Here is a 23,530-nt window from a genome sequence, read left to right as displayed (position 1 = left end):
CACTGATAAATACCTATGCACGCACCTTTGGATTAATGACGTCACGAGGAAGCGCGGGAAATCTGTGATATTCGCATTTGATAGGCTGAAATAGTACCAGCACTGATAAAATGTCTGCCATCGCTAATGAGGGCCACATTCTGGAAATACTGGATTTTATTGACCTTTTTCATACTATTACATATTTAAAAAAAAAAAAAAATATATATATATATATATATATATATATATATATATATATATATATATATATATATATATATATATATATAATTTTTTTTTTTTTTTTTTCATGTATTAAACAAGATTCTTTCCGTTCCATTGGGATGAATCGGGTGATAATTTAACGTGGAAGTTCCAGCGTTCTTGAGTCAACATTAGAGACGCTGCAGTACCGCAAACGTCCGTCAAGAGCGCTTTAACCATCTGAAACTTCAGTTCTCGCTCACTCTCGCGATAACTCTGCGCCTAGCTCCACCAGTGGCCACACAGTTGGAGAGGAGATGGCGGCCAGAGGGGGCTTTCAGTCAGCACCAGCCGGTGGAGGAGGAGGCGTAATGGGTCCCGGACCTCCAGTACCGGGCGCGGGGCCAGGCATGGGCCCAGGGACTCCCTCTGGAAGGATGGGACCGTCACCGGCCGCGCAGAATCACATGTACCGCTCCCCAATGCCCGGGCCTGGGTACCCGGTGAGATATCGCTCCATCTCTGCACGATGACGCGTTAGCTCGTCGGCTAGAACAAAGCCCCCTTGGCAACGCTTTGTCGCGGCCAGCGAGGCATTTTTTGCTTCGTGGGCGCTTGCAGCGGGATATGAATCGCCTAATAGCCTTGGATGAAATCCTTTTTACATCGAGTTGCCAACAAATACTTAACTTTCAACAGTTATCAGTTTTCCTTCATTATCTATCCCTCCCCCGGCTTCCTTCCGCCACGATATCTAGTCCCAGCAGCCGCTTAGCTTAACATGGTAACGTTGCTAACTGTATGCCGTGGCAGCAACACTAGTCGACGAATTTGTTCTTTTTCCCGACTAGCTAAACAATTAAGATACAGTTTTACGTCAAAACGTGCAGTTCTAGAGTCGTAAATAGTAACATGGGCTTGTTTGAACGAGTTAGCGAATGAATGGCGCGTGAAACGTCATGCGCAAAAGTGGACGTTTTGCTGCTTTTTGGTGGGGCCAAATTTGGCAGTTTCTATTGTCCAAAATTTAATTAGAACATGTTTGGTTTCGGATAGCCTTCTGTTAGGGAATTCAAACTTCATCTTACTCAATTTAAAGAAAAATCTTCATTCATATCTTTGGTTTAGGGACATTAACTCCTTGACTGTCATTGACGGCAATAGGCGTCCAATCAGTTTTGACTGGGAGGCCCCCCACCCCCATTCAAATTGAATTGGACCGGGGCCGTTCCTGACCAATTTTGTGCCCTAGGCAACAATTTTAATCGTGATTAATTGCGATTAATCACATATTTAGGCACACCAAGCTATAATACATGCGGTGTAGAATATACAGTTAACTAAGCCTGTCGCGATATGCAATAATTCCATTTATCGCACGGTAAATGAAAATAAAGGCAGTAATTTTCCCGCTGCGATTTATTGCCTCACATGCGTGCGCACGCGCAGCAGATGTGCGGTGGACGTGCTGTTAGAAGTTAGGCTTCCTTGTTACCAACAGCACAATATGCTGTGACAAGGATTCACTTAGTGATGGCCAAATGAAGCCTCATGAAGCAATGAAGCTTTGCAGCCAATTGGTTTGCACAAGTAGCAAAGCTTCATGGTACTTCATTTACCCTATGGCGCCATCAAGTGGTCTAGAAGCCCAAGAGGTCAACATTGTTAAGAATTCAATGGCTATTTGCTTAAGACAAAGATATGAATGTGCTTGTGTTAGTAATTTAGTATGTGAACAAAATACAACAAGTGCTAAGGGTAATTTGTTATTCATTTTTATTTAGAAATAATAGCTTTCCCACAGTGGCTGGCTTTAAACAGTTTCTTTTTTTTTTGGGAAAATATTTCACCAGCTTTAGAAAATATTCTTTCACAAGGCACAGATGAAGCTGGGGTGCAGAGAAATGTGAGTGCCAGTTTATATAAATTTGGGCAGGTATTCTTTTGTGCCTCCCAGTACGCTAATGGATTGTTCATTCTGTTGATGTTTGGTTCAGATAGGTACACACACACTCACATTTATGTTAAAGTAGTTTTTCTCCCTTACCTTATTGAAAGCAATCAAATCAAAATGTTCCCATACAGGGGAGGATCGCTCTTTTCGCGCAGGTTCCATCCAAGCAAAGGACAAGGCTCGAAAAAAGATTGCACTGGTTGCACTGTTGCGCACAGATGTAACAAGTACAGGAGCCCGAAATCCACAAAATGTGAGATAACAGGCGCTCGCCATTGCGTTTTGCAACCAATTTATACCGTAGTCTTGTTCTGTTTTTGCAATGTGCGCCAAACGTTGGATCACTTCCGAAGCACTCACGAGATTCAGCCGGCCGCCGGCAAGGCTTCCCACATCATCATTTCCGGGTTTTGCCGAAATGAAGCGCGCCTCGCTACAAACTTCGTGGAAACCCCCCTCCCATTACTCGACACAAGCTTCGGAACCTCGGCTTATTTCGTCCCATCACTAGATTCACTCTGTTTTATTGACTTCTGGGTATGTTCGTTTTGAGACATTCGAGTTTGCGTGACCATCATTCAATGGGGAGAGGTGGGGCCGGCGAGTGCACTGTTGGTGTACAGCAATGAGCGACCAGAGTGATAAAGGGAAATGCTGATTTCCAAGCCAAATACCACAGCCCCTGTGTGGTAATATTTTGAGTTTAAGCTTAATGAAAATGGCGAGGCAACCAGAAACAACGAACCAGTCTGCAAAATGTGTTTGGAGGTTGTTACAAAGAGGGCCAACACAACAAATCTACATGCTCATTTGAAGCAGTATCACCCTCTTTTGGTTTCACTGCTTGGTAAGAAAACTGCATCGCAACAAGCGGAGCCTTCCTCGTCACGGCAATCGACAATTACAGAGGTAATCGCTTGATTTGAGAAATACAAACGAGATCGCGCAAAATGGCGTTCCCTCACAGAAAGTGTAGTCTGCTACATTGCTGAAGAAATGAGACCGTTTTACCTCTGTTTAATGTTGTTTGATACTTTCTAGGTACCGTACATACTGCAGGTCATAATGCACGAATCCGATTTTTTCGTGTTTTTCCCAACTCAAGTGAAGCATTAACTTGACGGTCTGAACGTGACAAGTCGCATAGAAGTGGACCATTTGAAATCCGATCTGGGTCACTTTCGTATGTGGTCTAAATCCGATCTGGGCCACATTTTTCCAGAACGTGGCTGGTGGTCTGAACTTTCAAGTCTCCCAAATCTGAATTCATTCAGCAATGACGTCAGCAAAGCGAAAGCGGCAGGCAGGACGGAAGCAGTGTAGCTGTGCATTAGCTTCTAGCTTGAACTCTGCTTTTATGCAGAAGTGGGCTTGACCACAGTCATAAAAAAAGAAAAGGATAAGCCTGACAATTTTCGATTTTCATTCTATGCGCCGAATGAGCATTATTTCAGTATTGCTTACATGGCCGAGATGGGGCAAATTGACACACCAGAATTAGAATTAGAATTAGAGTTGTTGTTCAAGTTGTTCAAATAATTAAAATCCCCACATGTCCATTTTACATTTAGCCCACTAAAAATTCTGCTTGGCAAATATCACTCAATTTATTGTCTACTGCAAGGATTTACCTGTATTTAAAACTTAAATAGAAATGTTTTGTCAATGGACCACAATTGTCAAGAGCGTGAGTTGCCTAGCGACAAGTGACTCCGCTGAAAAGATGTTTTTTTTCTCCTTACCAAGCATCCTTGACTGGATCCATTCAATGACGTCGCCGCTCTGAAAAACGTCGAACTCGCTAGCTTTCAAACTTCAAGGACACACAGATGTGTATGTGGGCAGTGTCTCAGCGTCTCGCGCAGAAAAGGCGGCACACTGCGATAAGGCGTTAAGGTTGACGGGGTTTTTTTCCCCTGACGCTGCTTGAAAAAGACAGGCGTTTTAGTGTTCTCGCGTCGTCGTTACAATCCACCACGCAGCGCTAATGCTGTCTGATACCAGAAGTCGACTTTTTGAGTTCTTGGCGCACGGCTTGGTGAGTGGAAGTCTTTATCTGTGGTCCTGCTGTGTTCCTGCTTATCTTATTGAGTTTTTAAATTTTATCTAATTTTTTCTTGCATTTGCAGAGACCAGGCATGCCTCCATCTAGCCGCATGACCCCGCAGGGACCCGCCATGGGCCCCCCAGGCTACGGCGGCAGTCCGGTGTCACGCCCGGGGATGCCCGGCGTGATGGACCCGTCTCGCAAGAGGCCCGCCCCGCAGCAGATCCAGCAGGTTCAGCAGCAGAGCCGCAACCAGCAGTAAGAAAAGATGATCGATTGTCTTACGGGCCGATGCACGGTTTAACCCTTTCATGGATAGAGGTCACTACAGTGCACAGCTATTCAAAAGTTGACACTTGAGACTTTTAACCCTTTAGAAAGCAAAGGCTGCCATTGATGGAGCTAGACGTCCAATCCATTTTGACTAGGAGGGGCGAATGAACATTAGTGAATAAACTAATGGCACTGAAGGATGAGCAAATTTATTGGATGTCTGTTGTCAATGGCTGGCTATGAGTTTATTTTTGGTCACTTTCTGGTTAACTTTAGGGTACTTACGACTACGAGTCACTTCCTGAGCATTTCGTGGTCCCTTTGTGTACATTTTGGGTCATTTTCTGTTTATTTAAAGTGCATTGCTACCTCACTTCCTGTTGATTTAGAGGCATTTCCAGGTCATTCCTGTACATTTTTGTTCACTTGTTAATTTTTGACAATTCAGTGATTTTTTTTTTTTTTTGTCAAAAATATTGACCACAAATTGTGATCTACCCCAAGTCCAAGTTAAAAATCAATAGGAAGAATGGATTTTTTTTGGGGGGGGGGCTGAATGTGCAATTGGAAATACATGGGTTCATTGAGAAAGGATGTTTTGTCAAATTTAGGAGGAACTATATTTTTTTGCCAAAAAGTGGCTGTTATCAGTTTTGTGCGCCTATCGCCATCAGTGGCAGCCAATAAGTTAATTAGTGCTGCAACGATTAATCGATTAACTCGAGAATTCGATTAGAAAAAAATAGTCAAATTAAATTTTGCCTCGAGTATTCGTTTAATTAAAGTGGCGTTGTAATGGTTTATTTTGAAAGTGTTTGCATTTAGTTTTATTGATCAGGGTTAATGCACTGCCCTCTGGTCTGCCTCTTTTCACGTGGCTGAATCCAACTGCTCCCTGTTAAGACCAACGTAAGCAAAGTTTTTGTTTGAGCTAATGTTTTTTAATACAGCCATAATTTAGTTTATATGTATTATTAGCCATTTTTTGTGGGAATATGTGTCTGAACCATTTGTTTAGAGCATTGTAAAAAAAAAAAAAAAAAAAAAAACTTTAGCATTTTATAGCATTTAAGCTAGTGGACTTTTTCTCTCTAAGTTAGCCAATTGTTCTTTTGTTTTGCATAGATCAGGGGTCAGCAACCTTTTTGGTGTGGCGTGCCACTTTCAAATTTTCTTGTCAATCAGTGTGCCACACCCAGATTAATGACGCACATCCGAATTTTTATATCCAACAGAGCTGTAATTTTACTCCAAACAAAACAACATGAACATACGTTGAAATCTTACAACTACCATTCTTCTTTATCAAATAACTAAAAAATAAAAGTATATTGTAGAAAATATCAAAACTTGAGCATCATCTTATGTAAACATATCACACACACACAACCCAGCAAGAAAAGGGGAACAAGCGTGATTCTCAGTGCAGGTCTCTCACAGTACAGAGCGGGCTGTTTTAACCTTCGAAGTCAGAACAGGCGACTACTTTGTCTTGTTCAGTAACAGTGAATTCTACGCACAATTTTAGATTTTATATAACAAATACAAAAGATGCCTACCTTAATGTGATCCCTGGCCCTGTTTTCCATGAATTTCATGTTTTGTCTCGTAGTGGCGTTTGACACTTGTTGTGCGACACACACACAACGCTCTCGAGGCATAATGCACAGAGCAAGCGGAAGTAACCAGCCAAAAAGTTGTTACCGGCACCCCCAAGGGGCCGCTGTCCCCAACAGTATGACCAGCTTACTAGTTAAGCGTAAGAAAAAGAGAGGCAGGGAGCAAGGTGTTGAGAGAGAGTTGTGCGAAGAGCGCCATGAAAAGTGGCTGTGTCCCATGCTGGTTTTAGTTTTGTTAATAAAAGTTTCCAGCAAAATACCATCCAACGTGTCACTGTGTTTTTATGCACATCACCACCTCTCTGAAGTAAGCACCGGGCGAATCGACCACAACAAGCCACGTTAATCGCCTGCACTTCACACTATGGTGCAGAGTTGCAATTATCAAAAAGTGCAATTGGTAACACAGTGTACTTCCGCCAGCTCTCTGATTGGTCGGCTTCGTGACATGTTAGTAGCGTGGGCTGAATTAAACGCGCAGAGAAAAAAATTCGACAAGCGCAGGAGTCGAGAAATTGGGGAAGAGCTGGAGGTGTGCTCAAAATCCATTATTGCTCGCATATAACGCCACAGGCAGAGTGGGTGAGAGGGGCGGTCCTGTAAAGCCCCTAAATAACAGGGCGCACAACTGAAAATGCCTTAATTTCCGGTAAAAAAAAAAAGGCGCATTGTAAATGGGCTCGCTTCCGCTATCCAAACAGCTAAACATGAAAAGGTTCACACTCCGGATGTTTTCAGTAATCCTTTATGTGTCTCTTTTCTTTTTTGTGAAACTAAAACAATGAAAAAATACATGCAATCAGCAACAATGCTGCAAATAACAAAAATGCCATCCATATATGCAAGCACAATTAGTCTGTATTCAGTAGTTCTTAATTAGAAATATCAAACAATTTCCCCTCAAACATGCAACCTAAAGACAATATAAAGAGTGTAATTCTCAATTTGACAACAAAATACTCACAGACGTTGCTCTAAAGCAGGGGTTCCCAACCTATTCCACTAAGGCACACTGTGGGTGCAGGATTTCATTCTTACCAAACAAGATGACAACACTTTTTCCCCAATCTGGTGTTTTACAAGTGCAATCAGTTGATTGCAGTCAGGTGTGGCTTGTTTTAGCAGAAGCCTCATTGGTTCAACTGTCTCTGCTGGATCGGCTGGAACAAAAACCAGGACCCACAGTGTGCCTTGAGGACTGGGTTGAAAACCCCTGCTCTAAAGAACACAAATGCCACTCAAGTTGTGAGAGTGGAGCTGCCATGTAACACATTGAATCACATTTGAAGAACTTCCTATTTGCATTTTTCTTCTACTGTTTTAGAACCAATAAATAAAACGGCCACAAGATGGGGCGCTTCAGCAACTGATAAAGATACAACCGACAATAAACATAACACGCATTTTTTTGTTTGTTTTTTTGCCATGCCCTCGCGTGTCACTGGTTAACCCTTCGCGTGCCAGTGCTGACACGCGTGTCATAGGTTGCCGACCCCTGGCATAGATCCTCATTTTTTAACATTTATACTGTTTGAGGCTTAGCTCAGGTATTTTAATTTTTCATGTTCTTTATCTGATTACTCGATTACTCGAACTAACTAGTCCATCGATTAATCGACCACTAAAATATTTGATAGCCGCAGCCCTAAAGTTAATACTCAAAAATAAAAACAAATACATCTCAAAAATGTTGATCTTTTTTAGCTGAATCACCCGAAAATGACTCTTTTTGATTCCGTGATCAAATCGGGGACATCCCTAATCGCTTGTGTTTTGTACAGTACGAAGAAAAAGAAGATGGCTGATAAAATTCTACCTCAGAGAGTGAGTAGTAGTGGGATTAACTCAGTCACTACTTTTTTAGTACTAGCATTCACCTTGCATATTTTCCTGTCTCAGATCAGGGAACTGGTCCCGGAGTCTCAGGCTTACATGGATCTCTTAGCCTTTGAGAGGAAGCTGGACCAGACCATTATGCGCAAAAGGTTGGACATCCAGGAGGCCCTCAAAAGGCCCATCAAGGTTTGATTTGAGTTTAGTGATACATTTACATGCAGTTTTTGGGCTGGCTTAGTTTTCTTTTTTTCCTCCAGCAAAAGAGAAAGCTTCGTATCTTCATATCAAACACCTTCAATCCAGCCAAACCTGATGCTGAGGATGGCGAAGGCACTGTTGCATCATGGGAGCTTCGTGTGGAGGGGCGTCTGCTGGAAGATGTAAGAGTCTGGTTGCAACGTCATCACTAAGCAGTACTGTTTGGTTCCGTTTGACATGAATTTCAGTAAGAATGTATTCACTTTCCAGACAGCTGTATCCAAGTATGAAGCCACGAAACAGAAGAGAAAGTTCTCCTCCTTCTTCAAGTCTCTGGTGATAGAATTGGACAAGGACCTTTATGGTCCAGATAATCATCTTGTGGAAGTAAGATCCTCCTATAGACACGCATTCACAGCATTGAATACATTGTATTAAATTTCTTGATATTGTCTTTAAATGCAATGTTTGATCTTAAATTATTTAAAGGAGTGGGTTGCATGCAGATTTCACATTTTTCGAGCTTTTAATCATTCTACGTGGTTATCCCCTTATTAAAAAAACACTCTCAGGATGTTATTATAAACCATTCCCCTCAACACAAATCGTCAACACACTCCTTTCTGCCGTTGGAGGCTGCCAAAATGCTCGGTGGCACCTACCTTTGCCTCATTCCCCTAGCTCCTCTGCTTTGCGCACTGCCCTCCTACCCCATACCACACATCCATCCACCGTGCCCTGCCTCCCAAGACAAGTTGCAGTTAATGCTACTGCTTGGTGCTTGAGCAGACTACAAGTTGGAGGAAAAGATGCACGCAGCATGGTATTTTTTTAATGGAATAATTTTCCAAAATGTGAATGAAAAATTTTTGGATACAAAGGAAAGTTTCCTCTTTCCTGATACTGTCTCTTCTCTAGATGTAGTGAAACGCAGGAGTTTCTTAAAGAGATGGTCCCATTTCCTGCCGTTTGAGGCAGCCATGATGCAAAGACAAGTTTATATGAAGTCTTGTATGAAATATATAGCTTTCACAAATGAAGTTGGCAAATTGTTACTTGAATGTGCTGTATAATGATGCCCTATGCCTGAAAAATAGCCACTAACCCCATTTAAATCTTAAATTGTTCTGCATGTCATGAAATTGTCTAATTTCTGATATTCTACGAATTAAGAATTTTTGTATTTGGCTAAACTTTGCCGCTAAATTTCTAGGGTTAATAAATTTCACTTGCTGAAACCTGTAGCAACCCTTTAATAATTGATAAATGTTAACACTGTACCCAATTGGGTTGTCTAAGTGGGTTACACATCTATTATATTTGTTTTGAATGACTTACTCAATGCATAGGTTGCGATGGGGGAATTAGTTTTCTCACTGAAACTGGCGCTGCAATTCTCAACATGCCTAAAAGTTTTCATAATCACATATTTTAATTGCTTTTTGTGGCTAATTCTTTCCCAAGAAAAGCCTGATGCTCCGCCAGGGGTATAAATGATTGTGTGAAACCCTGTGTTGCCTTTTTTTTAGTGGCACAGAACGGCGACCACCCAGGAGACAGACGGCTTCCAGGTAAAGCGGCCCGGCGACGTTGGCGTTCGCTGCACCGTCTTGCTCATGCTGGATTACCAGGTTCGATAAAAGACCAAAATTGGCTTCAAAACTAGTTGGAAAGATTCTTATTGTGGGGAAAAACCAACAGCCGCCGCAGTTTAAGCTGGATCCTCGCCTGGCTCGCATGCTGGGCATCCACACCCAAACGCGACCAGTCATCATCCAAGCATTGTGGCAGTACGTCAAGACTCACAAGCTGCAGGACCCCCACGAGAGGGAGTTCATCAATTGCGATAAGTACCTTCAGCAGGTGGGTGCCATTTACGTGAATGAGCATGAATCGGCACCATTGACTGCAACATTTGTTCATTTGTTCCTCCTAGTCAAAATGGTTTGGATGTCTATTGCAGTCAGTGCCAACGAATGAGATGATTGAAAGCTCCAAAAGAGTTGACATCTAAGCCCCTGAATTTACATTTAACAAATATACATCAAAAAGTAGGCCTGAACGATATATCGTTTAAACATCGCCATCGCGATGTGCGCATGTGCAATAGTCCCATCGCAAGGACGTGCGATAGTTTTTTAATTTCATTTTTTTTAATCCACAAACGTTTGTTTTGAGGAAGGAGAGGGGAAAAAAGCGCACAGTTTCTCTTTCTCTCCAGCAAGTCATCGGCTCCTCCCCCTCCCCCTGCAACAGCGGAGTGGAGGGAGGAGGGGCCGAACAGCAGAGCGGAGGGAGGAGGGCCCGTTCTCAAAGTGAAAGCAAGCAATCAACACGTTGGAGGAGCAAGGAAGACTGTATCCAAAAGGAGTTTTGGAAGTATTTTGGCAAGAACAAGACTATAAGGGACAAAAAACAGCCCTGTCGACAGTGCCTCGCCATGGTTGCCTCAACAAGAAGTAATCTGTCAAACATGTGGGACCATTTAAAACGCAGGTATCTATGCATTCCTGCTACGAGCTCCCCATCAGAGGCTTTTTAGCACAGGTGGGAACATTGTTAAATGCCAACGTTCTTGTCTCAAGCCTGCTATAGTGGATAAACTAATAGTCTTGGCCAAAAACCTATGAGACCCAGTTGAGAATTGCTGAGCAAGGAAGGTGGACGATATGCAGACAAATACATAACACAGCTGAAGGAATGTCTTTTCTTCTTTTTTTTCATGTGACAGCTATCAGGAAGGCAGGAAATTTGGGAGTTAAAATGGTTCTGTTATTCATCACAGTTATTTGCAGTTATTCAGTTCAATTATTTACAAGTTCAATTGAGTTTGTTTCTTTTATATTTAAATTTATTGTAAACCGTATTTTTCAAATAACTATATATAGTACAGCTGCACATAAAGTTTTGATACTTAATATTTTTGTTGAAATATTTTTACAACTTTGTTGCCGTTTTGCAGTTTTATATTATATTTTGTGTAAACAACTCAGGGGACTAATGCACTTGCACTTTTATTAGTCAGATTTAATATTTAAGTTCAAATATGTTGACAACTTTGTTGTTTAACTGAGGTTTTTATGTATTGTTATAGTTTGTGAACTCTTTTGTCATATTTAATATTTTTGTTCAAATATGTTGACAACTTTGTTGTTTTACTGAGGTTTTTATTTATTGTTATAGTTTGTGAACAACTCTTTTATTTGTCATATTTAATATTTTTGTTCAAATATGTTGACAACTTTGTTGTTATTTTACAGAAGTTTTTATTTATTGTTATATTTTGTCAAAAACTTAGGGGACTAATGCACCTGCTCTTTTATTTATCATTTAATGTATTTGCTGCTGTTGAAGTGTAAAATATTGTATTCAATAAATGATCTATTTTGTGCAGACATGACTTCCTGGATACCTTCATACAGAAATCTTCATCATTCACAAATTAAACGGTATTATATGAATACACTGTGGTCACGGTGTGTTATGTAAAGTATTTCCAAACAGCTATTCAAGTCATTTAGTGAAAATTTCTTTAAAAAAGATAGATCTTTTTTTTTTTTTTTAATATCGCAATATAATATCGCAATATATTGCAAACCTAAAAAAAATCGCAACAATAGTTTTTTCCAATATCGTTCAGGCCTAGTAAAGCATTGGGGTAATACTTAAGTAAACGGAAATATTCATCATCCTATTTTTAAAAAGAAGGAATAATATAGATGGATATAAAAAAAAATATACCAAAAATTGAAAAATATTAATAAAACTTAAAAATAAACAAAACAATATTAGAAAATACAGCATATGTATTTTTGGAATTTAAAGATCTAAATCTTTTTTTAATTTAAATATTTTGGGGGGGCAAAATATAACTTTATAAAAAGGAGAAATTCCAATTTTTTAAAGTTGTACTTCCATCTTTTTTTTTATCTTTCAAAATCTAAAAAAAGTTTAAGAATTATTTTGGGGAAAATAAGGAATGAATAAATTCCTCATTTACATATTTTTAAAATTGTTATACTTTTTTAATTGTCATTTTAAAATTTTTCTATAGTATTTTGTATAAAAACTATTTTAAATGTACTTATACTAGTATATTCCTTTAATGCTTTACGTATATTAACTCAGTCTTCCATTGACTGTGCTACACGACCAATTCATTTAAAGTGTGGGGGGGGGACTAATGTAAGTTAGTTCTTTCGCTGCCAACCCTCCCACTTTGAATGGATTGGATGTCTACTAGAGATAAACTCATTGAATGTGTTTTAATCCCTTTTTTAAGAGCCGCAAGATACACAGATATTGTCAATGGCACTGAAAGAGTTCAATGCAAAATCAGGCGTCACTGGGTGAAGAGTTGCTTGTGCAGCACGCTTGTTCTCTTGTCCTTGTATGGACGTGAGACACAGCCAAGACGAGCTCGCGAGACTAAACATGACCGCCGCTTCAATGTCATTTCAGTAGAGACATGCCAAAAAGTCAGCTTAACTAGTAAGACCCACCAAGGTGGTGGGGGAGGGGTGTGTTCTTTTTAGGCCTGTCGCGATATCAAATTTTAGTAGGCGATATATTGTCTTATAAATTGCCAGTATGCAATATTAGTTTCTTTTTTTTTTTTTTACCAATTCAACCACTAATGTAGTGACAACACATCCTAATAAATCATCCATTCAAATGCAATAAATTGTTCTTAAATAAAACTATATTAAAAATAATAAATATTAAATAAAAAAAACGCACAATGCATAACGCGTCATTTGAAAGCTAGCCCTGTGCAGAATACGAAATATGTGGGAAACCGAACACCATTTTTGTTCTTAGCCAATTAGACCCCATCCAAAGTGTTTATCTGAGCCAAAATGATTGTCATCATGTCCTGCAAAGTGCATACGTTAGCGAATTTGAAGCCAAATTATTCATTGCCAATCACGATTTTTCATAATGGGTGTAATTTTTTAGATATTCGTAGTGTAGGATCTGGAGTTTGTGAGATAACTCCAGAAATCTTTATTTACATGTTGAACATGACATGCTTTTATTTTTGAAAGGTTCACCGGATGTGCGTTCACTAAGCTGCTAAACCGTACGCTTTACACGCTGTTAAAAAAGTGCACTTTTTGTCATGCATGAGGCATCAGTAATATTTTTTTGCATCGTTTGCAAATGCTGTAAGATTTCATGTTTGAAATGTCAACTTTTAACTGCGTATTGGAAAAGACTGCCAATGTTTTACAGCAGGCTAAAGTGGTTAGTACATTGTCTTTTTTCCCATTAGCCTCAGTGTAGCAATGCTAACGTTGTACAATGTTTGATATAGATGTGTTTCCTTATTTTGTATGTCTGAACTTTAATTTTAAGGCGTGTTGATGACCAATAAACATCTATGATAGGAACAAGAGTCTCATATGCAATCAACATGCACATGTCCCGGGTGCGCGCAGCACACGCATGCACGCACGTGGGGATAAATCGAAGCTGGGAAAATTACCGCCCTCATTTTTATTTACTGTGCGATAAATTGACTTATTGCATATCACAACAGGCTTAGTACTTTTTTGTAGTATTTACATCCCCTTTTGACTCTACCCCAAATCCTGTTTTTTGCTCTATTCCCGAGTGTCCACTAAGTTTAATTTTCCTCCAATCTACAGATCTTCGAAACCCAAAGGATGAAGTTTTCCGAAATCCCGCAGCGCCTTCACGCGCTGCTGATGCCTCCTGAGCCCATAATCATTAACCATGTCATCAGGTAACATTTCCTCTCCCCAAAATAAAAAGCACGATGGGTGTAACACTACACTAAAATGTAGTGATTGTGAGATGAAGCCACATGAAGGATTGAACCACTGTGCTTCATGTGTGCACTGTACCATCTACTGGCTAAGTGTATAATCAAAGTTGGGTCTGAATCACATGTATTTCGTTGATTTATTTGTGTGTTGGGAAGGAATTAATTTTCAAAATATTTTATTACCAAATCTATGTACATAGATTATCACACATACCGTAATTTTCGCACTATAAGGCGTACTGACTATAAGCCGCCGCTCACCAAATTAGACATAAAACTGCATTTGTTCATAGATAAGCCGCACTGGACTATAAGCCGCTGCTGTCCTCACTGTATTATGGGATATTTACACCAAAATATATTAACCGGTAACACGCTATTTTACAGCGGCATCATACAACTGTTATAAGAAATAGTGAAGCTATGCAGCCAATTGGTTCAAAGCTTCATTGCTGTAAGAAGCTTCTTTTGGCCATCACTGCTCCCTTGGGGGAGACGGTCAACCTCAGCTGCCACCTGCTGTCAACACTGTTGTTGTCTAGCATGCCTCCAAGCATGCATTGCAGCGCTACAGATGTAAATAACAATCAAAATTCATGTTCTGGTCTAATTATTTCTTGTTACTGTTCCAGTTGTTTCGTTAATTGCTAGTTATGGTATTCACACTTTATTTGACAGTGGCGCCATAAGACTGTCATTAGACAATCGTAATTTTGATATGATACTGTCATCTGCATAAATGAATGTGTCTAACAGATGTCATTTAGTGTTATCTGGCAAATTATCACACTTTTGAATGGATGTAAAAGATCCGAGCTGGACATAAATGCAGTGACATAATTTGCCGGATGAATCTTAATGACATCTGTCGTGAGTATTCAGTAATGCCCATGATAGTGTCATGTCAAAATTATGACTGTCTTATGAGAGTCCGAAAATTATGGTATATATATTTTTTAAATCTTTTCCTTTCGGCTTTTCTCTTCAGGGGTCGCCACAGCGAATCAGTTGTTTCCATCTAACCCTGTCCTCTGCATCCGCTGTTCTCACATCAGTTACCTTCATGTTCTCTTTAACTACATCCGTAAACCTCCTTGTTGGTCGTCCTTTAGACCTCCTGCCTGGCATTTGGAAATTCAGCATCCTTTTTCCAGTGTACTCACTATCTCTCCTCTGGACATGGCTAAATCATCTCAGTCTGGCCTCTCTGAATTTATCTCCAAATCTTCTAACATGCGCTGTCCCTCTGCCTCCTGTCTTTTCCTCAGTGGCTCTGTGTGAAATGTATTCCCCAAATGGTATTATAATGCGGCAGGTTGAGCAATTTTTGTTCTGAAAATGGCATTGTGTAACTTGAAAAAGGGGCACAGATTGTTAGACGGGGAAGCAGCAAGAACCTGAAAATGACAAATGTAATTATCTCAGTTTAAAGTTTTTTTTTTTGTTTTTTTTTTTTTTTTGCTAGCGAGATTAACATTTCCACATTTTCTGCAGAAAGCACATATCTAGTTGCAATGACGATATCTAGCTTTTCTTATGTGGAATTTCAACATATTGTTGGATTGTGCCGTATTTAGTGGGTTGAAATATCCGTATAGCAGGGTTGATATAATTTTTGATTCATCCACTTGCTTTTGTCTATTTGGAAGTTTACTGGAGAAGCCAAAAAGTGCTCCCTGTGCAGATACTGGCTGTAGCATCTCCCACTGGGCACAGCCCGGGCATCCGTTGCAACACCGCCAGCCGCTCCAAGCGGGCCGGCCAATCAGTAGTGAAGTAAAAGAAAGCCCTGTGCGTCTGACACTTAAGGAATCTGTGCAGAAACTCCCACAGTTGGTTCCGCGTGTAGCGCATAGCTTGTGCTAATCATAAATTTTATGAGGATTGCATTAAACCGAAACGATGCATTGTGAACCAAAGCGAAAATGCAAAACTGAAATGGTTCAATAGATCAATGTAAACCGTTAAACCCATAAAAAGCACTCCATAAAAATATTCAGCTCTAAACTAACTCCCTGTGTGACCTATTCAGTGTGGACCCCAACGACCAAAAGAAAACGGCGTGCTATGACATTGACGTGGAGGTGGATGACACTCTGAAGACCCAGATGAACTCCTTTCTGTTGTCGACTGCCAGTCAGCAGGAGATCGCAGGCTTGGACAACAAGGTCTGAAAATTACATTACGAAAAAAAAAAAGCTCTTGTGGCCGGTAAACTCTCGTGGGTCACTTTCCGTTGATTTGGGAGTACATTTCCCAAGTTACTTTCTATTTATTTAATTGGGGTCACTTTGAATTGAATGGTTTCATTCTGTTCATTTCGGGGTGATTTTCAGGGTCACTTCCGCCTGATTTTGGGACACATCTGAGCAGTGTTGTTTTTGTCCGGCCTTTTAATTTTCGTGTCACTCATATTTTAGTCATTTCAAAAATGTTTGTCTTCCTGTAGTTTTAATCGACAATTAAAAATGTTCTGTAAACTTAAAAAGTTTTAGTCCACAAATAAATAAAATTAGGGCTACAGCTATCGATTATTGTAGTAGTCAATTAATCGATGCCCTAGTTGAAATAATCGAGTAAACGGATAAGGAACGTAAATTAAAATGCGAGCTGAGCCTCAAACGGTATAAAAATGCGGATATCGGTACAAAAAAAAAAACTGGATTCAGCCATGTGAAATGAGTTATGTCATATTAACTGTTGGCACTAGAGGGCAGTTTATCCATGCAAATCAATAAAACTAAATACAAACACTTTCAAAACAAACCATTACAATGCCACTTCAATTAAACGAATACTCGAAGCAGCAAAATTGAATTATTTCTCTAATCGAATTACTCGAGTTAATCGATTAATCCTGTTGTAGCACTGAAATAAATAAATGAAAAAGTTTCCAACAATCTCGAATGAACATTGACAGACGAGCACATAATTGTAGTCTACAAGGACATCCCCAACCTCGTTACGATACACACTCAGCAGGAAAACAGTCTATTATTTTCAGTTACTCACCTGCATGCCACGAAATTTAAGTTTTTTCAAGAGCTTAAGATGACACTCACCACAGTAAATGCTAATGCTAACATGAATGCTATGCTAACGCTGCAAGTTACATTGATTGTGTGATGATCACTCGGCACAGACCTTTAAAGGCTAACACAATCCAGCCAAGACAAAACAAAACTTACCAATCACAACCTGACATGTTTCACAAAAGGCAAGCCGGGAAAGGACACCGGTGAGTAAACGTGTGTGTATGGGGCGCAGCACGTCACATGAGTAACACGACCAAACATTGGTACGATGCGTGTTAATTACACATTCGATAAGAAAATGTCACTCACATTGTGAACTTGTCTTCTCGTTCTCGTCCCGTCAGATGAAAACTGGTATTAGTCTCATTATGTTTTAGTCTCCCAGGACACGTTCGTCAGGCTCGTCACGTCATCGAAAAAAACTGTTGACTAAAGATGTCGGGTCTGATCACGTCATTTTCAAAGTATCGGAATCGGCAAAAAAATATCGGACATGCCTTTTTTTAATATATATATATATATATTTTTTTTCTTAATTAAATAGTTTTCTAATTGTATTTAAAGTTACAGACAAAATGTCTTACGCTCATCCAGAGTCTTTAGTTTTGGCTTAAAGTAGGGCTTTCAAATTTATCGTGTTAATGGCGGTAATTTTTAGGGTTAGGGTTAATCACATTAAATTATTTAACGCAATTAACGTATGCGTTGCACGACCCACTCATGCATTGTCGCGTTCAATCTATGTCGCCGTATGACTTATATTTAGCGCTGTAAGGCAGCGTAAAATGATTAGAGTGAATTTTGGCAGTCTTTGGAGCCTTTTATTAGTTGGCTAAAGCCTTAAAATCCCTCTCTCAACAATTAGAACTATCGTGGGAAGCAAGGTAGTAGTTGATCTTTTTCTTAACACCCTATGTTATTTCCCAACGCAGAGAAGATGTATCAATTGGTGCCACTACGCAGTCATGGTTGCACTTCCCATCATGCATTTGGGCAGAACAGTTTAATGGCTACAGTATCATTTACTGAAAGCTCAACAAATACACTAGATGGCAATAGTCAGTCACAATATACAAAGTCACATTTATCCTTTAAGAATTACAAGTCTTTCTATCCGTGGATCCCTCTCACAGAAAGAATGTTAATAATGTAAATGCCATCTTGAGGATTTATTGTCATAATAAACAAATACAGTACTCATGTACTGTATGTTGAATGTATATATTCGTCCGAGTTTTATTCATTTTTTTCTTAATGCATTGCCAAAATGTACATGATCGGGAAAAATTATCAGGAATGATTGGAATTGAATCGGGAGCAAAAAAAAAAAAAAAAAAGCAATCGGATCGGGAAATATCGGGATTGGCAGATACTCAAACTAAAACGATCGGGATCGGATCGGGAGCAAAAAAAAACATGATCGGAACAACCCTACTGTCAACAAAATATTCTCGTTATCGTCGTCGCTCACGAAAACAACACTGCTTCTGAGTCACTTTCTGTTCATTTTGGAGTCATTTTCTGTTAATTTGGGGGTACGTTTCCTGGGTCAGTTCCCGTTGATTTGGGGATACACCTCCCAGGTAACTTCTCATTTATTTTTGGATCGCTTCCTTTTCATTTCAGGGTCACTTCCCTTTTATTTGTGTGTGTTTTATCTGCAATTAGAAATGAATCGGTCCAATGAAAAATAAATAACTTTTTTGTCAAATTTTGGAGCTTTGCAAAGCATCCCCACAAATGGAGCCAGTTAAAGGGACAGTGCGTGTAACGCCAAATCTACTCTGAACTTGGGGTTAACATTAACTATTTGAATTTTGATCAGAGTTTATTAGTAGAAAATTTCACCCCAAGCTCCAGCGCAGTATAACTAATGGGGTGTCCAGCGAGTGCATTCCCGTAATGGAGACGATAACTCGGCGCGTCGGGCGGAATGGAGAGAGTGCCGGCGCTTTAAATGTAGTGTGAAGGTGCGGGCCCATTAAACACACACTTGTTACCGCTACAGATGTGGCCAGCACGCCGAGGCCAATTTCACACAAATGTGCTCCCTTGGCGAGGAGGGTCAAGTCGAGTCTGCCTCCTACCAGCAGTTATTTGAGTGGAGTGGAGTGGAGTGCCTTTTTTTAAATGTTGAGTTTAGTGACTTCTGCTGGTGAAAATGGGCGAGGGACAAAATCTTGGCAAAAATTAATCATGAGCCATCATATCTACAACCCAGGAGGTAACCCTTTATTATCAAGAAAAAACTTTTCATTCATTCATTCATTTTCCATGCCGCTTTTTTGTTTTTATTCGTTTTAATTTTTTTTTTTTTTTTTAACTTATATAAATATCTAAAAGCTATTATACTATTTGATCCATTTCTTTAACAAAGCCATTGTGTTTTATTGTATTTTTATTTACATTCCTAAATTTATTCATCATAAAATATATAGAAAGTTTATTTAAAATATACAATAATCAAAACCATAAAAAGGGTTATTTGGGTCCATATCCAGAGTCTGATTTTGTTCATTAAAACTTGTTTTAAACATTTTATTAATTTATATATATATATATATATATATATATATATATATATATATATATAATATATATTAAATATACTAATATTAAAAAACAATAAAAAATATGTTTATTTTAATTTCATTAATTTACATTTTTCACGACAAGTGTATATATATATTTTATAACAAACGATATTTAAGTTTTTAAATTGGTAAGAATTGTCTTTCCCGAAATCCACCTTTATTGGTGGATTTTGTCAAGTTAAAGCGCAACACAGAAATTAATAAATTTAATTGTGTAAGCAAGATGTGTGTGTTCTTATTATTTAATCACAGGTGTTTTAGCTCATTTCATTTTATTTAAATGGGCTATTATTTATTTTATTATGTATTTATATTTTACAAATGTGATGTCTTCATTTATATTGTATATTTTGTTGTATTATGTCTTATAACCTTAGTTCCTATGTGAATATTAGTTCCTACTTGTTTTGTTGTGGTAGGATGGTTTTGTATTGAACACGGGGCCGTGTTGGTTATGGTGTTATGGTGGTGTTACACTTATTATTATTATTATAGCAGAGAGGACAGCAGTAAATCAACAAAAACAAGTCAACTTAGCCCCGATCTACCACTCAAGAGATCTGATGGACTCAAAAAGTGGGTTACGATTTGCATATTAGTTTGAAAATCAACCGGATCCACCGTATTATTACACGAGTGACTTCCGGCCCGATCCTAGCTAGAAGTATTGACGCAGGAGGGCCGCGTCTCGCGTCAAATAATAAACTCTGCCGTTCTTTTCGCGTGCGTCGCGTTGAGCCGCTTCTGGGACGCATCTTACATGCGGCCGCACTGCGACTTGTGTGGATTGGCTGAATGACTCTAACGCCCGTGTTTTACTGCGTTCTCGCGACGGCCATGTTGTCGCGCTGTCGACGTTTCTGGACTGTCCTACTGTGTAGTTCTTCATAATAGCAGAGAAGACGGAGTAAATATAATCTAGACAAAGAAACTGTAACGATCGACTCATAGCCTCGAAAAGTAATGGTTATATTACGTCAGAAACTCGTTCGGTACACGTCCGTTCCGAACTGACTACCACGTACCAAAACTGTTCAATACTGTTCAATAGTAATATATATACACAATATAAAATTTAAACGATAATTAATTGATACTTAAGTTTTTAAATTAGTAAGAATTGTCTCTTGCCCTAAAAAGTTGGTATAGGACCAGGTTCATGATATAGTCTCCTTGCAAAATGTAAAATATTCTAATAGCCACAGAAGGATGAGCTTGTGAGTCACACGCTTCAGTTTTCACTACAAAAAAAAAAAAAAAAAACTTCTTTGAGCTGCCCGGCCTGCCATAACAATATTTTAATTGACCCGTTCTTTTCATGGGCCAGCTGCGGCAACCAGTGAGCCACATTTGGCTCGTGAGTCATGGCCTATCAACACTTGGTTTAGATGAGGGGTCCCCAAACTATTCCTCATCAGGCCACTGTGGGTATGGGATGACGTTCCAACAAAACAGGACGACACCTTTGCATCAATCTGGTTTGGACACTCCTGGTTTAGATACACGCAAATGAAAAGATGGATTCCAATGAATTTTCACCTTTATTGTCAGACCGCAGCTGGCTTTTCTCTCCGCCTGTCTAATCAATAGTTAAAAAACCTGATTGTTGTCAGATCCACGAAACCATCGAGACCATCAATCACCTGAAGACCCAGCGAGAATTCATGCTCAGCTTCGCCAGAGACCCTCAGGGCTTCATCAATGACTGGCTGCAGTCGCAGTGCAGAGACCTCAAGGTGAGCGCGCTTAAGAACCCGCATTTCGTTGGCCTGCCCAAACTTTGTGACCGTTGGTGTCCGCAGACCATGACGGACGTAGTGAGCAACCCCGAGGAAGAGAGACGGGCCGAGTTCTACTACCAACCGTGGGCTCAGGAGGCCGTGTGCCGCTACTTCTACTCCAAGGTGAGCCCAGACTTTCTCTCAACTGCCATGTGATGCGTGACGACGTGCCTTGTTTTGTTTTGTTTTGTTTTGTTTTTCGCCTCACAGGTGCAGCAGAGACGGCAGGAACTGGAGCAGGCACTCGGAATCAGGAACACCTAAAAGAACTTTCAAAAGAGCTTCCTTTTTTTTTTTTTTTTTCTTTCCAGGCATAAATTTATCCTATTTTTGTCACGTCTTAACCTTTCAAACATTCCTTTCTTCAATAAGAAAATGCCAAAGTGAGCTCAAAAACCATCTGATAAATGAAATACTAGTTTTCATATTTTAACAAATCCGGATGTCCCATACTCAAACACTTGTTTGTGCCATTATTATTATTTTTTTTATAATGATTAAACATTTTTTATGAAGTATGTATATCATTGTCTTGTTAGTACCGTTGACCATGAAGGAAGTAGCTAGTTAGCAGTACTTCTAGTCCAAATAGTTTTGTACATCCTGAGCAAGAAGAAAAATTCTTTATCCTATCAGAACTTTTTTTTTTCTTTCTTTAAGCTCAGATAGTAGACGCTGTATTTATAATAGTCAGCGGCAGATATTAAAGTGCAGCAAATATGTTGATGAAATGATAGTGAAACAACACTGTAGTAATTATTTGAAGCTTTTTGATGGACCAAACCTATTTTTCTGTATTGTTCTTATGTCATATAATAAAACACATGTAAAGCTTATGGGCATATTTCTTTCTTTAGTCAATTTTATTGCTCCACCATAATTTTCACATGAACATATATATATGTGTATATTTGGAAGGTAACCTGAATTTGTGGGAGAACATCTGAATAGTAAACCGCACATACGCGTAATTTGGAATGGATTTTTAACCTTTTATGTGATTTGTGACATTTGTATTACACCCTTACTGAGCAATCATTTAACTCATTGGCTGCCAGGCAAAATGGATCGGACGTCAAGCACTGTCATGGCATTGAAAGATGAGCATTTACGGCCATCCCTCCTAGTTGAAAATAATTGGACTTCTATCACTAAATGCTTTGCAATGAGTTAAATATGAAAGAAAAGTGTCTCAAAGCTATAACATGTATTTGTTTTTATCCATTTTAATGTCATTAGCTTTTAAGTCTTTAATAGTATTTACAAAAAGGACAATATACAAAAATACAATAATGATTAAGAATTTAAAGTTCTGAATACAGTATATACATACCGTGAGGAGCAGAGGTATTTGCACCCATTGTAATTTTACAAGTTCACCCACTTAGAAAATAGGTACAGATCTGAAATTTCAATCATAGATGCATTTCCACTTACAAAGACAGTCTAAGAAAATCCAAGAATCAGATTGTATGATTAAATTTTTTTTTTTGGTAATTTACTGGGGTTCATAAGTATTGTACCCCTGAGAATCGGCAATAATTATGACAAAGAGTTGTCAGTCTACCTTAAAAAAAGTCCACCTTCACCCAATGAGTAACCCCCCACCCACCACTCGTTTGAGCTCATAATTGTCACGTGCACCCCACAGTCAGTCATAATCCAACTGCTACCATTGGCAAGACCAAAGAGCTTTCGGAAGACGCCAGAGAAAACGTTTGAGCTCCACAAAGCTGGAAAAAGGCTATGGGACACTTGGAAAGCAGCTTGATGAGAATAAATCAACAGTTGCAGCAATTGTTAGAAAATGGAAAAGGCTAAACATGACTGATAATCTACCTCTGACTGGGTTTCCATGCAAAATTTCTCCTCGTGAGGCATCACTCATAATGATAAAAGTGAGGGCTCAGCATAGAACTAACTACATGGCAGGAGCTGGTCAATGACCTGAAGAAAGCTGGATGCACAGTTTCAAAGGCTACTGTCAGAACACTATGGTGCAATGGTTTAAAATCATGCATTGCTCAGAAGGTTCCCCTGTTGAAACCAGTACATGTGAAGGCTCGTCTGAAGTTTGCCAGGGACCATATGAATGATGCAGAGGGGTCATGGTAGAGAGTCATGAGGTCCGATGAAACCAAAGTAGAACTTTTTGGTGCAAACCATACTTGTCGGGTGTGAAGGGAAAAGGACGAGTACAATCCCAAGAACACCAT

The 23,530-nt window shown here is 39.4% G+C and overlaps 1 protein-coding gene across 1 annotated transcript; it reads left to right on the top strand.

The window, feature by feature from the left end:
- Positions 1–468: 468 nt before the first annotated feature.
- smarcd1 (SWI/SNF related, matrix associated, actin dependent regulator of chromatin, subfamily d, member 1) lies at positions 469–22,141 on the top strand. The gene is made up of 13 exons (XM_057846583.1): positions 469–689; positions 4,270–4,445; positions 7,861–7,903; positions 7,979–8,101; positions 8,173–8,295; positions 8,384–8,500; positions 9,643–9,744; positions 9,815–9,976; positions 13,765–13,862; positions 15,937–16,072; positions 21,147–21,269; positions 21,336–21,437; positions 21,525–22,141. The coding sequence occupies exons 1-13, from the start codon at positions 504–506 to the stop codon at positions 21,576–21,578; spliced, it is 1,545 nt and encodes a 514-aa protein (XP_057702566.1). The 5' UTR covers positions 469–503; the 3' UTR covers positions 21,579–22,141.
- The last annotated feature ends 1,389 nt before the right edge of the window (positions 22,142–23,530 follow it).

This window comes from Corythoichthys intestinalis, chromosome 9, assembly GCF_030265065.1.
Source record: "Corythoichthys intestinalis isolate RoL2023-P3 chromosome 9, ASM3026506v1, whole genome shotgun sequence".
Classification (NCBI taxonomy): Eukaryota; Metazoa; Chordata; class Actinopteri; order Syngnathiformes; family Syngnathidae; genus Corythoichthys; species Corythoichthys intestinalis.
Note: the sequence above shows the minus strand (reverse complement) of the source record. Positions and strands in the feature narration are given on the sequence as shown.

Coding starts and splice junctions, on each gene's coding strand:
- smarcd1 (XM_057846583.1), top strand. CDS start 504: ATGGCGGCCAGAGGGGGCTTTCAGTCAGCACCAGCCGGTGGAGGAGGA. Junction 4,446..7,860: donor CAGCAGAGCCGCAACCAGCA/GTAAGAAAAGAT, acceptor TGTTTTGTACAG/TACGAAGAAAAAGAAGATGG. Junction 13,863..15,936: donor ATCATTAACCATGTCATCAG/GTAACATTTCCT, acceptor TGACCTATTCAG/TGTGGACCCCAACGACCAAA.